Source organism: Emydura macquarii, unplaced genomic scaffold (assembly GCF_026122565.2).
Source record: "Emydura macquarii macquarii isolate MOO-44397 ecotype Brisbane River unplaced genomic scaffold, CSIRO-AGI_Emac_v2 contig_2897, whole genome shotgun sequence".
In the NCBI taxonomy this organism is placed as follows: Eukaryota; Metazoa; Chordata; order Testudines; family Chelidae; genus Emydura; species Emydura macquarii.
The window spans coordinates 45,219,161-45,235,297 of NW_027133034.1; the positions used below are offsets into that span (position 1 = coordinate 45,219,161).

General features: G+C 40.4%; 1 protein-coding gene across 1 annotated transcript in view; it reads right to left on the reverse strand.

Moving 5' to 3' along the window:
• Positions 1–5,287: 5,287 nt before the first annotated feature.
• The window catches only part of RASGRF2 (Ras protein specific guanine nucleotide releasing factor 2), a 183,517-nt gene continuing 172,667 nt past the window's right edge, over positions 5,288–16,137 (reverse strand). Inside the window, exons 20-27 of the mRNA XM_067568794.1 lie at positions 15,385–15,445; positions 14,527–14,630; positions 13,720–13,804; positions 11,671–11,868; positions 9,118–9,197; positions 7,517–7,634; positions 6,653–6,721; positions 5,288–5,870 (exon numbers count right to left, since the gene is read on the reverse strand). Coding sequence (XP_067424895.1) covers positions 5,778–5,870; positions 6,653–6,721; positions 7,517–7,634; positions 9,118–9,197; positions 11,671–11,868; positions 13,720–13,804; positions 14,527–14,630; positions 15,385–15,445 — 808 coding nt within the window. The 3' untranslated portion in view covers positions 5,288–5,777. The remainder of the gene's footprint in view (positions 5,871–6,652; positions 6,722–7,516; positions 7,635–9,117; positions 9,198–11,670; positions 11,869–13,719; positions 13,805–14,526; positions 14,631–15,384; positions 15,446–16,137) is intronic.

Below are 16,137 nucleotides of genomic sequence, written 5' to 3' on the forward strand. Positions count from 1 at the left end.
TTTTCCTCCACAACCCTGAAGGCTACAAACATTTTAAAAACAAAACAAAACCCCCCAATGGAAATTCTCACATAATTTCCTGAACTCCAGGAACTTGGGCTTTAAGGATAACACCCAATATAGTGATGCTCGTGATAAAAATCATGAGACCTGTAAACATTGACATATACTTATGATCTACCTCTGCCTAGAATGTCCATGATGACCAGGTTTGAGGCAGAGTCTTTGTTTAAATGTGTTGCTGTGAACGACATGAATTTCTTTTAATAGGATTAAAATAAGGTTTTCTCCTTTAAAGTATGGACTTGAGGATAATTATTATATGAGGATGTTATTAACCTGAACTATCATCTGCCCTGTGTTAATATGGTTTGCTTGGAGAAGGGAATCTTACCAACAAAATGATTTTTAGGCTTATCTATGTCACCAATGATAGCTAACATATTTACATAGGTCTCTGTAAGCATAGGAAGTCCCTCCTACAGCAAGTACTTAGATATGTTAATTTAAGTTTTGTGACTGGTAACCTGAGGAGGAGAAATTCAATTTTTTTAACTTTGCACATTGGCATTACATTGTTTATGATGCATAAGGGGAAGAGTGTATTTTCACATTTGAAATTGTGCAGCTCAAACCGTGAAACTTCTTCCAGGTAGAGAGAATGACTTGGACAGCTAGTTCTATCCAATCGATGACATCTCTCTTACCTAGGTTTTTATATCAGATGCTTCACCACGGTATCTTAGCTCCTCTAGTTATCTAGGAAACAAGCTCACTCCTCTGCACCAACACCAATCTAAATCAGTAGTAGCGCCAATGAAGTCAATACAAGTTTCAAACCAGTATAAACGAGCAAAGAATGTGGTGCAATAAATCATACCAATCTCCAGCAATAAAAGTGGAAGGAACTTTGCATGATTGTGCCCTGGATTTTTATGTCATATATCTACCTCCCCAGTGTTTGTGAAAATGACTCCATAGCTGGTAGGGAGGAAGCGAGTTACGTTCCACTTTCTTACAATGTTGAAATAAAAATAAAACAGCAGCAAACAAGAATATTTGGAATTCAGGAAAAAGAAAATGTTTAATTTGTATATATGCACAATCCCCTGCCCGATATGCCTTACTAACCATTCAAAGCAATAACCATGTGTCAAAAGAGCAGTCACAATACATGCAAAAACATCTGGGTGTGCATTAACATGATGAGATAGATATTAATACATCTGTCAAATAAATACACATATCTGTTCACCTAAAGAACAAAACTTCAGAGTCTATTGTAAAAGGAAAGATACCATGAAACAAACAAAAGTGAGCAGGAAAACCATAAAACATTATACACAGAGATATGTGATCTTTTGGAGCCAAAAAACTGAAAGAGGCAAGTGACTGATAGCCAGTAAGGGCTAAATCCTGAAGTTCGTAAGAAAAGCTCCCATTAAAGTCCATGAGATTTTTGACTGAATAAGAACTGCAGGATTTATTTGGGCCTCAGTGAACAGAAATTATGAACAGTTTGAAATGTCTTTATCAATCCATTTTAAACCACATATTTACTTATATTGTAACTGAGGAGAATAAAAGGTGGAAAAATTAAAACTTCATACAAATAAGTTTAAAAAACCCCCAAACATTTCAAATAAATATGATTTAGGAAAATCTGAGATAATGAACACTGAAATCAAAACTGACACGATAAAAGTTAATAAATACTTTAAATAAACAATTAAGGAGTTTAATTTTATCCTATAAAAAACCCCTATAGAATTTATAGAGGATGGAGGTGGGGGTTGTTTTGTTTTTCAATAATGGTAACATTTTCCTCAATTCCAGTAGGATCAGTCATTATAAGCTTATACACTGAACATGTCATTGGAATTGCTGAAGGAAAATTAAATAATATACAATTTGACGGTGAACTAAACAGGTCTATTTACTTCTCCTTCATGTCCAACCATGGGCTTAGTTACACTTACGGGCACTGGTCCACATAGGGAGTGTTGAGGCAGAACTCCTTCAGACTTATCTGGGAAGTGTACCCCTTCAGCGGGTGAATTATACCAGTCCTTGAGTATCCAGTCAGCTCTGCCTCCTGCCCATCCTTTTTGGGGTATCTTGTGTGCAGGGGATGAAAGGAAGGAGCAGTCCATGTTCTTGCACTAGTGTAGGGGCTGTGATTGTATCCAACCACTGTACAGGGTATCAGGAGTTGGAGGGAAGGCTCTTGGACTCTCTCCTCCCTCTTGTGTAGCCCTGGCACAGCAGGGGAATACTTTTACACCTACATCTACACTATTCGGAGACTCCATATTTGGTATCTTACAGTTGCTATTTATATACCAGTTCACAAAGAAATGGGTTTAATCCATGGCCCATACGGAGTAAGATTTTTATGTTTGATCCGCCAGAATAAGTATGGAAAATTTACTCCCCTCTCATCCATAGTTGCAAATGAGGGACTAAATCCATCCTCAGTGCCGGTAGCACCACTGAAGTCAGGAGGACTATTTGTGAATGAAGTGAGCAGGATTGATCCATGAGGGTTGCAAATAAATACGGGAGCAAATAATCCCTATTCCTCTACTGTGATGCAAGGCCAAAAGTGCAGAGAAACCACCAATTAATTCAGCATATGGGGTGGGGGCACAGAGAAACCACACAGGGGAACTTCACATTCCTTGTACACTGTGGGTCACCGAGGTGGGAGGAGTCACAGAAAAGTTGGGGGCAAGCCCAGGGAATCAGTAAATTAAGCAGATGAACTTGCCAATACCTCCATGCAGGGAGCATGTTGTGGGGCTTCTGGTCATCACTATATCTCAGAGACTGCAGCAGCAGTAGAGTGGCTGCACAGGTGCTATATGGACTTGGCTAATCTTGTGGGAAGGATACCATCCCACAGCCCCTGTGCAGGACTACTGCACAAAACTCAGGTACTCAGGCTTTGCATGGGGACAAGAATGTCGTCTCCAGTCATGGTTATCAAGATGTGTGTCCACCTCTTTGTGTAGGCACCCTTTGTGTTTTAAGAAATACATTCCTTTAGCATGATTTAGAGTAGGCATCATATTCTGGTGGTGTGAAGACAGTACTAGGATCCAAGTACTTCAGAGACTATAACCCCAGCTCTGCCACTAACCCACTGTCTAACTTTGGACAAATCGCTTAGGATATTTTTTTCAGAGGTGCTGAGCAACCACACCACCTATTTATTTCAGCAGGAATTGCAGGTGCTCAGCATCCTTAACCTCTATCTCAGTTTCTCCATCTGTAAAATGGGGAGACAAGAACTTATTTCCTGCCCTCCAAGTGGTGTTGTGAGGATTAATTTGCTAAATATTTTGAAACTGTGAAGTGCTACAACTTGGTGGTATATAATTTATGCCAATATTTGTAGCAACATAGCAACAAACTTAGTTTAGATGGACACAGTCTTTGTGATAAAATTAGGATAATGAGGTGGACATGCAGAAGAACTTCTGCCTGCACCAGAAGATCGTGACTAAGGAGGGCTCTCCAGAACTATAAAGCAGATCTGGCAAAATGGTATACAGGAAGATGAAATAGTGGCCAATAGCTTGTGCCACAAAGGCCAGTTAGGAGGACACTTAAAGTTGTTTACTTTTTTTGTGTGAATAGAGATAAAATAAAGTTGAGCTAGAGAGACTTACTTTTAAGACCAGTTTTACTGCTTCGGTTTTCCAGTGTGGCCTTGAGGTGTTTTATGCAATTGATGTATGGTAATTCTTTTTGTATCATGAATACATAGAAAGCACACAGTACGTTGGTTTTACGCTCCAAATAACCCATGCTTCTGATTTATCATGCATCAGGATGCAATCAGCTTCCTATCCATCACTACTGAAAAGAACAAGTAACTTTTTGAAAAAATAAAAAGCATCTATAATTAACACTTTCCATGTTCACGTCTACAGCATTCATTGATCAGAACTATTTAAAATATTTCTGGAAGTTTCCTCTTTCTTTCTTTACTTGAATGAGGAATTCACCAGTATTTCTTTAATGTTTAATCATGCAGTTATTTAAAAAGATGGCCCTGTGGTTCAGGAAGCATCAAGAAATTTACATCTGCTAAGCATTTATGCTAGTGTTTACACTGACAACAAAATGAATTTATTGTGCAGCTCTTTGCTGGGCTAACAATGTAATTAAAGTGAAAATAAAGACAAAACCACAAGCCAGGCAGATCCATTTTCGTTGTTAACATTAAGAAACTTCACAACTCTGGTAAGAAATGTCAGATCAAATAGGCTCAGGTCACAATCTTTTTAAATATCTATCTCCCTGAGAGGATTTAAGGGAGGTAAACAAATGATATAGCCCTATTTCTTCAACTGGCTGATAATCACTGGAAAAGTAAGACCACTTTTCCAGCCTAGTTATTCAACAGTGTTAATATCTGCATTCAGTTTTATGATGTAGTATATAGCATGCATTTTGAGCTCACCTTCCATGCAGCTACAAAAGGTTACTCTTTATCAGGAAACTGTATGAAGAACCATATTTTCTGTAGAAATGGATTCTACCCAGAATCACACAGTAGCATGGGTTTTAAAAACAGTTACAAATAGCATATTTTCTCTAGCAGACACTAATATGCAAATACTAACTTCCCCAAATAAAATTATATTTCATGTTTGCTGACAGTCAAACTTCACTGTGGAAAGAAGATTTTAGAATTGATCAGCGGAGCAAAAAAGAGTGCTTTTTAAACAATTCATTTCATGTAAAATAAAATAGCTAATCCTGCTGTCTTCATTGTGAACATTATCCATTGCCACATCAGGCTAGCATTCCTTCCCCAGTGTCTGCAGCAGGTGCTTTATAGTCACTGAACTGTGTCAGGGATGCTGTAGGTACAGAAAATCAGAGTGCCTTTCTCAGGAGACTATGTGCAAAATGACCCAGTATCTGACTTATGATATGTTTGTGAATCTGGGCAAAGCAATCCAAAAGACAGCTCCTAAACTCAGATATTCCAGTTGATGCTTCCATGGCCTGCAACTATTAAAACAGTTCATTATTTTCCACATTGTAAAACTCATCATGTTTTGGTGAGAACAATATTTACAAAGTTAAGTTAATTTGTAGCATGTAAAACCTTCCACTTTAGAAAAGGCTGATAACGCATTTTAAGACCTTAACATTTTATAAATGAAAACATCTAATTTCTAACCAATACTTTGAACAGCATATGCTGTAGCTAAAATTCTTAGATATTATCCTGCTACACTTCAGGTTAGTAAATGACTCTTAAGCTCTTATTGTTTGCAGTGAATACGGTATAATGAGAATGGATTAATCCCATGGATGCCTCAATAGATACACATTTGATAAGCAACCTGTGCCAGATCAATGCCATTTGCATTTGCCTATGTATCCTAATTTAATGGAATAAGGTACCTACATTTAAATTTGTCCCCTTATCTGCCCTGTTAGGGTGGCTGCAATGAGTAGCTATTCTCATGAAAGGCTTCTGTTTTCCTTGATTAGATGCATAGTCCCTTTGGCAAAACATTATCTTTGCAAAGTAACAATCATTTAACCCTCAAGTCTGAAGCATTTTTTCTTTCATCTCCAGGAGCTGATTTTCCTTGTCTGAGAGAGAATTTCTCTGAGGCTCTGTCTCCCTTATTGGAAAAGAGAGTTTGCAATCTTCTCAGTCTTTCCCCTTGTGGTCTGTAGGGCATGGCATGCATAATTTTGTTCATTACACTAAAACTCTCTGTCAACTCTGGGACGAAGCTCATTCTTCAGGCAGGGAGTCTGGGTTCAATCTTTAGGGATAGTTCATACAAAGTATCCTCATCTATGATGAGGGTCTTGTCAAATAAGTAATGAGTGACCTGCAATACAGAAAACAATTGCAACATATATATTTTGAAACTGTATATATTTTTAATTGAATTTCTCTATTCTCCCCATCCCTGCCAGTTAGCAGCTTCAGTCCATTTTAGACAAATGTTTGGAACGATCCCTTATGTTTTGTTTTCTTAGTGAAGCAGAATAGTTAGTTATATGTGGTGCAAAGTACCCAAGCTGTTTAAAAAACTCTCTCAGTCAGTAAGGGGCTAATCCTCAATCTAACGTCCAACCCATGTAGCTGCTTCGGGTGCTAGGGAAATGGAGTAGGGGAGGAAAAGAATCCTCCCTTCGGACCACAGAGTGAATTTGGAACAATCCCCACTGCGCTAATACGTCACTTCTGTAGGGAAATGGGATGAAGATCTATGTAGTAGCATCAAACAGTCAAGTATACCTCATCACCTACTTCCTGTGTGCTGGCATCCTCTGGGAAGCGGAGTTCCATACTGCGCTGGGGAGATACCCTGTGTGGCACACTAAATCTTGCCCCCCTCATACAGCAGAACTACACTGACTCCTCTGCCAGGAGAAGCTACACTTGTTGTAGAAGTGGAGGCAAGATTGCCTTCATGTGCAAAGTCTGAGAAGAGAATGTTACTCTATCACCTTATCACAACCCAAAATGCCAGTTTGCATCCCGCTGTTACTGTATGGGAACAAAAGATTTTAGTTTTAGCTCTGGGCATCATCGGTATATCTTTTTGTTGATAGCAGGAACAGCCTTCATTATAGTGCCTATGATCAGCCACACATATTACTGTACCTTTTGTTGATGTTCTATACGATAGGAGGTCTGCTGGAACTGGCGTATCTCCCTGATAATATGTGATATCTATCAAAAGAATACATTTATAAAAGAAAATGTTATGCTTTGAATCTGTGATTAACTTGAATATATCAGCTTCAATGAAGCTATGCCAGGAATGAATTTGATCCAAAATGATGCAACTTATCCTAGGGGTAAGGACTTTTGTCTTGGTGGCTGGGGGGAGAGGGGGGTTCTTCACCTTCTCAAATTAGCCATTTAGACTGTTAAATTGTCTCAGCTGGGTCACTTTATCCTGATAACATTCCCTCTTTTCCCTCAGGTGACCTCTGCAATGTGCTGTCACAGACACCAGACACGGCAGTCAGCAGAGCAGATGGTGTCAATACTTGCTGGCCTCTGAGGAGCTATGAACAGCAACATAGCTCGGAAGACAGAGAGAATCAACCTTTAAATGTTGTTTAACTTCCTTGGGGAGGAGTCCTAAACACACTCTAAAAAGACCCCTTCTGAGCGGTACTGACTGATGAATTATGGTGCCAGGTTGGTTACACTTTTTTTTAGACCATTTATTAAACCCTGCAAGCCTAGATCTTTTCTTTTTCTTCCTGCAACATTCAGCTGACCAAACTGAGAGCTAAATTTGCATTGCAATGCTCCTTGGCTTGCCAGTAGGTGGTGAGAGAAGACTGTCCCTGCATTCAAATTCAAAAGATTGCTTTCAAACTTCTATCCATCTTGTATTATGCAAATGTATTATGTAAACTTACAATTTGAATTCAAAGAAGTCCTAAGCAAATCAATGTTAAATTTGTGTACATAAAAAGCTATAGAGGAAACATGTGAGGAAATAAAAATTACCATTCTCATTTTGGAAAAATTGACAAGGCCTTCCTCAGTGAAGTTCGGTGTTCCTTCTTCAATAAATGCTAAGTCTGTCAAGTACATTCCAAGATAGGGAACTGCAGGGGGATTACAACTGCAGGATGAAAAATTAACTATATGTTACTAGGATTTAATTTACAAGCTGTTCTTTTTAGACATTACACAAATTAATAAGTTTTTTTAATTACTTAAACTATTTTTACAAGTTGGGTCAAATTCACAGGTTGGTGTAAGGGGGACAGATGCTCTGGCTTCACTTAAGTTGTGCCCACTTCTACCAGAGACAAATTTGGCAAGTTGTGTCAAATATCTAACTTTAAACTAGGAGTGAAACAAGGATAACATTTAGTAAAAGCCACAATGATAACACCATGCAGAAAGGCGAAAAGCATTGGAATATGGTCCCAAACATGTTTCAATTCCAGTTGACAGAAAATCTCAGAAATAAATCCAATGCAGCTGAAAATGCTTTGGGACATGCCTCCAAGGCATTTCTATTCTTCCGAAGTACTGTAAGTATTTTAGTATCAGCAATAAATTATATATACTGTTCAGTAATATGTTAGGATGTTTACAATGCTGGTTTTGTAAACATTTAAGATGTTATGCAGTTGAAAACACTCATAGCTTTCTTAATTTAGGAAATTCTGCTAGGGAACAGACTACTTTTGGAATTTTTCTACTCTGAGGGTGTATGCTGCAGAGAGGACAATGCAGCTGGAGTATCTCCCTAGTTACCTTAGTTCAACTTCCTGCTGACTTCAGGAGGAGAAAGGTCATATTATACTCTCCATGGTTACAAAATAAAAAATAATCACAAATAAAGTTTACAGCTAGATTATGAGACATGTACATGGGTCAGTTACCCAGCTAAATCAAAACATCTAATTATCTTTTAAAACAAATGTGTCTGATTCCCTGACAGCAGTCTTCTGCAGGCTAAGCATGAACCCTATGTCCTGAACTTTATTTGTTTTTTTCAAATATACACTATATGAATGGTAGTTTAATTCTTGAACACTCTCTTGATGATTCAACAAAATTACTGTCAATCAGCCTGGGAGATCTCTTTTTCAGACATAGCTCTTGGAATGAGTTGTGTGTGCTCACACTTGGAGATAACAAATCTGGAATGAGAGCTCTTTGAAACCAGCTATGTTGAATTTTGGGACTATTAATGGCAAATAGGCACTATCAGAACTGAGTAAAATGTTTTTGATTAAAGAACCTTTATATTTATAAAGCTGTTCTTACACTTATTGAAAAAGTTTATCAGTACAAGGAAAGCCCCCAACAGTGAGCATTTCTTACAAAATACTAGTTTAATTTGCTCTGGTAGTTCCCCAGAGGTATCACATTACTTTGTAAGAGGTACTGAATTACAGTATATTCAACAAAACAATGGTGCCAAAAAGAATAAAGCCAACTTTATAGAAGTTATTCAGTAAAAATATTGTCCAATATTATTTTCATTATAAAAGCTAAACACAAAGCCAACTCTTATCTTTAATAAGTGCTATCCAATATTCTTAACAAAACATAATTATATTGTTAATTTGTTATTTAAGAAAACATACTTTTTGAGTGTTTCTCTAAGGTTTTTAAATCTTCCCTCAGATGATACAGTCTTCTGAAGTTTGTCCATGAGAGCTTTTGTCTAGAAAGAGACGAATTACAAGTGTTACCCTGTGTGAAAATTTTTCAAAAGCACTTATGAAAATAGCACATCTGAAAACAGGACTTAAAAACTTAGGAGCCAAGTCCCAGAGCACACGTCTAGTGGGCTGCATTTACAAGGCAAAGCAGTAAGGCTGAACCCTGGGTCCCAGCTTGACTGAGACATTCATCCTCCACTCATGGGATCCTGGGATTCAGCCCTGGGTGAGTGTAATTTGTGTGTAGCTGCAAGGGGGTTAGGCTTGAGCCTGAGTTCAAACCCTGGGATTATACTGCAGTGCAGACATAACCCTCGTTGGAAGTCTCAGCAGAGAGGCCAAAGATTGAAAGTGCAAAGAGGGTGTCTACCCTGCAATAAAAGACCTGAAGCTGGCCTGGGTGAGCTGACTCATATTTGCAAGGCTCAGACTGAGGGGCTATAAAATTGCAGTGTAATGTTTGGGCCTGGGCTCTGGGACCCCACAAGGTGGAGGAGAGGTGCCCCAAGGTCTGGGGTCCAGCCCAAGCCCAAATGTCTACACAGCAATTTTATATCCCTGCAGCCTGAGTCCTGCAAACCCTAGTTAGGTGACACAGGCACGCTGTGGCTGTGTGATGGGTCATAGACATAACCACAGAGAGATTTATCCATTTTCATCATTTTCAGTCTCCTAGCTTGACAAGCCAGCACCTTTCATAAACTCTCAAAGTATGTTCAAAATTACATAGACCCAGATCCCCGAAGGGTGCCTAACTCCACTGCCTTACACCCAGATCCTCACAGGTATTTAGGTGCTTAACTCCCAATGGGAGTTAGGCTCCTATATATCTGAGGACTGGAATCATTTAAAAAAAAAAAAAAGCCAAAGAAAATTATTTGCCAAGGACTAAAGCACATGGAATTGGGGCTACATTTGAGAAGCTCAAAAGAAAAACAAAAATAATTTTATGTTTCTGGACAGCATTTTTTATCCCACCACAATGCTATCATTATTCCAAATTAAAGTATCACTAAATGTTCGTATCTGAATGAATCCCATCTAATCAATGCAACATTTAGTTTTGTTAAATATTTCAATTCAATATTTTAGGATAAAATTTTGCCTTCAGATATATGCACATGCAACTTCTAATGAACTCAATTAGTGCTTAAGATATTTAACTAATGATACAGGAATAGAAAATGAAAATGAAATATATAAGTGCTAGAAATGAAATAATAATGCCTGCTGAAACTCTTACCAGACAATCAGATTATTCCTTAACTTTACATAAATCTGGTTAGAGTGTAGTTATCTTGACCTCTTTATTATTATTACAAGTTAAAGAAGTATGGGTTGGATGAATGGACTATAAAATGGATAGAGAACTGGCTAGAGCATAGGGCTCAACGAGTAGTGATCAGTGGCTCCATGTCTAGCTGGCAGCCGGTCACAAGCGGAGTGCCCCAGGGGTCGGTCCTGGGGCCGGTTTTGTTCAACATCTTCATTAATAATCTGGAGGATGGGGTAGATTGCACCCTCAACAAGTTTGCAGATGACACTAAGCTGGGGGGAGTGGTAGATACCCTGGAAGGTAGGGATAGGTTACAGAAAGATCTAAACAAACTGGAGGATTGGGCCAAAAGAAATCTGTTGAGGTTCAACAAGGACAAGTGCAGAGTCCTGCACTTAGGATGGAAGAATCCCATGCACAGCTACAGATTGGGGACCGACGAGCTAGGCAGCAGTTCTGCAGAGGAGGACCTGGGGGTAACAGTGGATAAGAAGCTGGATATGAGTCAGCAATGTGCCCTGGTTGCCAAGAAGGCTAATAGCATATTGGGCTGCATTAATAGGAGCATTGCCAGCAGATTGCGGGAAGTGATTATTCCCCTCTATTCGGCATTGTTGAGGCTGCATTTGGAGTATTGTGTCCAGTTTTGGGCTCCCCATTACAAAAAGGATGTGGACAAGTTGGAGAGAGTCCAGCGGAAGGCAACAAAAATGATTAGGGGGCTGGAGCACAAGACTTATGAGGAGAGGCTGAGGGAACTAGGCTTGTTTAGTCTGCAGAAGAGAAGAATGAGGGGGATTTGATAGCAGCCTTTAACTACCTGAAAGGGGGTTCCAGGGAGGATGGAGCTAGGCTGTTCTCAGTGGTGGCAGATGACAGAACGAGGAGCAATGGTCTCAAGTTGCAGTGGGGGAGGTCTAGGTTGGACATTAGGAAAAAGCTTTTCACTAGGAGGGTGGTGAAGCATTGGAATGGGTTATGTAGGGAGGTGGTGGAATCTCCATCTTTAGAGGTTTTTAAGCTGCGGCTTGACAAAACCCTCGCTGGGATTATTTAGCTGAGGTTAGTCCTGCTTTGAGCAGGGGGTTCGATTAGATGATCTCCTGAGGTCCCTTCCAACTCTATGATTCTATGATTATCCAGGTAACACATCAACAAATGAAATGCTACAACCATATTTGTAGAAATGCCTTTCTCACCTGTTTAGAAACTTTAGCCCAGGTTTTCTTCAGTCTGTAGATTGCACTTCTGTTCAAGGCTGATGTAATTTCTAACACGCCATTGTAGTTGTGCATACATCGACAAATATCTGCCACTGCTACCCACTTCTCAATTGAGTTAGCACGGGAACCGACGTCAGCATAGTTCATAATTTGCGAGGCAACAAGGTTACTCATCTGACCAAATAAAAAGCCAAATATCCTAAAATATTTAATATAAGCATTTGCAAACAACATTATTTAACGAATAGGGGAGAAAAAATAAATGAGGTGTCAGAGAACATGGCTTTTAATTAATAAGGCTGAGAAAATATATGTTGAAAACACTGCCAGATGGCATGGAGAAGAACAGTGAAGTAAGGGGAGGTTAACAAATGCAGCAAAACAATCAGTGAATAATGTCTCAGAGCCAGCAGTAATGTTGCTACTGGTGATGGCTCTTAGCAACGTGTAAAGAAAATAAGTCAAGGGTAAGAGTATAGGTGGAGGCTCAGCAGTAAAACAGAAGATGATAGTTAACTGCTATTGTGATAGTTTCATCCTCTAAAGAGAGAACTTAATTTCATCTGTAAGCAGTAGGAGATTTTAGCATAATTCAAAAGGTTCTAATCCATTAAATTATTGTAGGAGGGCGCTGTGGCCTTCCTCGGAACCTGGGCCCGAGGAAGGGTCCCGACGCCCCTGCTGGGCAGAACAGGGCCCTACAGGACAAACTGCCCAGCAACCGAGGGGTGGAGCCAAGGGAAGAGAACTATAAAAGGCTGGCTTACCAGCTCAGTAAGGGGGAAGCTGCCACTGGAGCAGATGTGTCTTCCTGGAGGCTGTGACCCAGACCCAGACCCTGTTTGGAGCGACCGCCCCACTGAACGGAGCATCCAAAACCTGCCCGGATTGCCGGGCCCTAGTGATTGGGTAGGGCTGCTGGGCTCTAGTAGCTGGGATGAGCCACCGGAGACTCCTGGGTGGGAAATACCCCGAGGCCAGCCCTGACCTGGAGGAGCTGCCTGACGTCGGGGACCCCCTGCAGCTGACAGACCCCGGTGGACCGGAGGAACCCGTGGGATCCTGTGATCTGGAGGAGCTGCCCTCCGCTGACGAGCCGGAGGAGTTTCCAGACCTGCTGCCAGTCAATGGTGAGGGACTCATGGGACTGCTGCTCGCCTTCTACCCCACCGACCCGGAGGGAGACTGCTTCCTGCAGGTACCCGGGGACAGGGTGGGAGAAAGTGGCCCAGGGACAGCTGATTAGCAAGTGGATGAGTCAGAGGCTAAACCCCATCAGCATGTTGTGGCTGGAGCCCCGCTGACTCAGTGGCAAACTGCTTTGCCACTGATAGGGCCCTGGGCTGAGACACAGTGGAATCAGGTGGGCCTGCATCCCCCTTCCCACTTCCCTAACCATCCCGGGAGTGCTTGACACCCTCTGGATTTGGAAACAGAGGATATTGAGCTCTACTGGCCCCGCCTGCCTGCAAGGCCGGGGGCTCCAGACTAATTTGCTAGCCCTGCCTGTGGGAAGGCCGGGGGCTACTGACTGTGCATCAGCCCTGCCCAGCTTGCGGGCCAGGGACTGTAAACTGCTTGCCTGCCCCACCCTGCCTGAGGGCCAGGGGCACCAGACTACTTCTCTAGCCTTGCCTGTGGGAAGGCAGGAGCTACAGACCCCATATCTACAGACTGGAAAAGAAGCCCAACCCGCTGGGGGCCGGAGCTAAAGACTTGTAACTGGCACCGTTTATTCCCCTAAAAGAAGGCGCTGTGACCTTCCTCGGAGCCTGGGCCTGAGGAAGAGTCATGATGCCCCGGCTGGACCGTGCCACTAGCTTACAATTACTACTGAACTTCTGACTAGCAATTCTTTACAAGCTTTCATGGTTTATACGATTAATCACAAAGAAAATATAACATTCAGTCACTACTAGATCAGAAATGACATCACAATGTAGAGACAGACATTTATATTTCAGAGTTCATATACCATGTCAAAAGGGTTCCTAAGAAGCATTCTCCATTTTTATGGTTACTTACATCATTAAAATGTTGGCTGGTTTTCATAATGTATGGAGTTCTTTCATTTTTATCCAATTTCATCCAGCCTTGCCCAAGAAATTCTCTGGAAATCAAGGTTAAAAAAAAGAACAAAAAAGAAAAATGTCATCTATAAATGCAGTACAAAAACCTGGTAACGGTAGCTCAAATGGATTTCAACTGCACCTGGTTCTACTGAACACTTAATATAATTTTCCACTGTAATTGTAGCATTTCACTGTGCCATTGCTGGAACACTGTAAGGCTGTAAACACTGTAAAGGACATTTAGTTTGCTTTGTTTTCTCTACTCCCAATTTTCAGCATCATGACCCTATTTGAAACTGCTACTAATACAGCACCATGAGCTGGCAAGATCAGATTGCTGTATGGAAACGGCTGAGTTTACACTCACCAACCCAGAGATCGTGCACAACCCCACTATGCTCAGTCTTCACTAGCCCAAAGCCTGAGAATGTAAGTTTGTTCTTAATTCTCCAGAGGCTCTCAAATGGCAGCAAACTGTGAGATATTAATGTAAGATAAAAGCCTCAAAGAAAGACTGAGAAGGAATATGTAACTCTACAGGAAATATATTGCATGGTGCTCATACAACACACACATCATGATAGAGATGTGACTACTCTTAGCGTTCTTGAACTCAGTCTTTCATAACATAAATGAACTATCAGAGATCCCAAGCAACAATAAAAAAACATCTAAGAATACTAATCAATGAAACTAAAACTGCTAGTCAGAAAGATTCTTACAGAATATTCACTTTGATCATTCTTGGGAGAACACTTACTCATAGGGTATGCTTCTGAAAACTATGTGATCTAAGAGAGTTATTTGCTCTGCAAGTTCCATGGCTGACAAAGTTTCAAAGCACTCTGGTTTTGGACATTCTGACTGCAAAAATAAAAGTACACAGTCAATGATTTCAGTCTATTTGTTTCCAAAAAAACAAGATATTATTAACAAGCTTCATATGCATTGTAAACAAAAAATTACTTCACAACTTCTAGGCTATGAAAGAAAAGGAAAAGGGCAGAAAAAACACTAACAACGTGGAGTTCAATCTATGGAATCTGCACCTATTCCATTTCCCATGTGCCTCAGGTATGAACCAGTGCACATAAGAGGTAAATGAAAACATGCTGTGGGCAGATAATTCCTGTGGTTGAGGATGGGCCTCTTTACTGAAGGCTAGAAATGGGTGCTGAGCAGCCATTTTATTGTGGAGAAGTGATACACACCTGAAGCAGAGATCCTAATGATACACATCTGAAGCAGCCTGTGATGGGAAGGCATAAGGGCAGCCTCTTGCTCAGGTGTTTCATTGCTTCATATATATATATATATGCATGTCTCCCCCATTTTGGACCAGTACAGGATCTGACTCCATGAATTTTAGCAATCACCAATTCACAAGCAAGTCTAGAAGCTCTGACAAGCTCTCTTTTGCTATGTTTTTTTAAACACTTATTTTCTCTTCAGTTTTAACCATTCAAATTTATTAAACTGATCTCAAGCGCAGATATAAAGGAACAGTAATTTGGTAGAAATATGGCAGTAAGGTTGCAGTTGAGCTGCATTTTAGTGATTTACACAGATTACATAACCCTAGAAATTATCTGATGCATAAATCTTGGTATGGACTCACCATTTGAATTATATCCTCTATTTTTAAGTGGGTATCATCTTGATCATCCTGAGAAAGGGCCCTGAAAAATTAAGTGGCAGAACATCCTATATAAAGAAAATTATCTCCGGTTATGAGACTATTTTAGCTCAATTCATTGACCACATTCATTTAAAATAAATGCAAAAGCTGCAATTGAATGTCCCATTAAAAAGAATCCCGTACCTAACAGTTTATTTTTGGTTTTAGAAAACAGCTGTCTAATAAGGTACAGGCCAGCAGTGCATGTGAAAGTGCTAAATTGCTAGTACTGGAGAACGTAATCCTCTCTCCTAAGAACAGTTACAGCAGGGATAGCAGCAATGCAATCACCACCATGCTGTCCCATTAATATGTCTAAACTCTTACTTGAGGGACCACCTCAAGTAGTGACAATGTTGTTCAGTTTCCATGTCCTTTGGTCCCTGACTTTTCTGTGCTGAAAAATGCCAAAAAGGAGGCCAATTGCAAAAGCTCTTCACTGGGAACTGGACTAGGTTCACAAAAATAGTTTTACACAGAACACCAACCTGCCATTTTATGGTAAAAACATTTGATCACTAGCCCCCTTAGCTGAATTAGAATTGCATAAAGGTGAAAAACTACATCCCATGGCCAATAATATGAGTCTCCCAGACCTCATCACCATTTTTATTATTATTGCTATTAAGAATAAGGCTCCCATTACTGTGGTATTTGGGTGCATAATTCTAGTATACTGTCTTCTCATTCTTA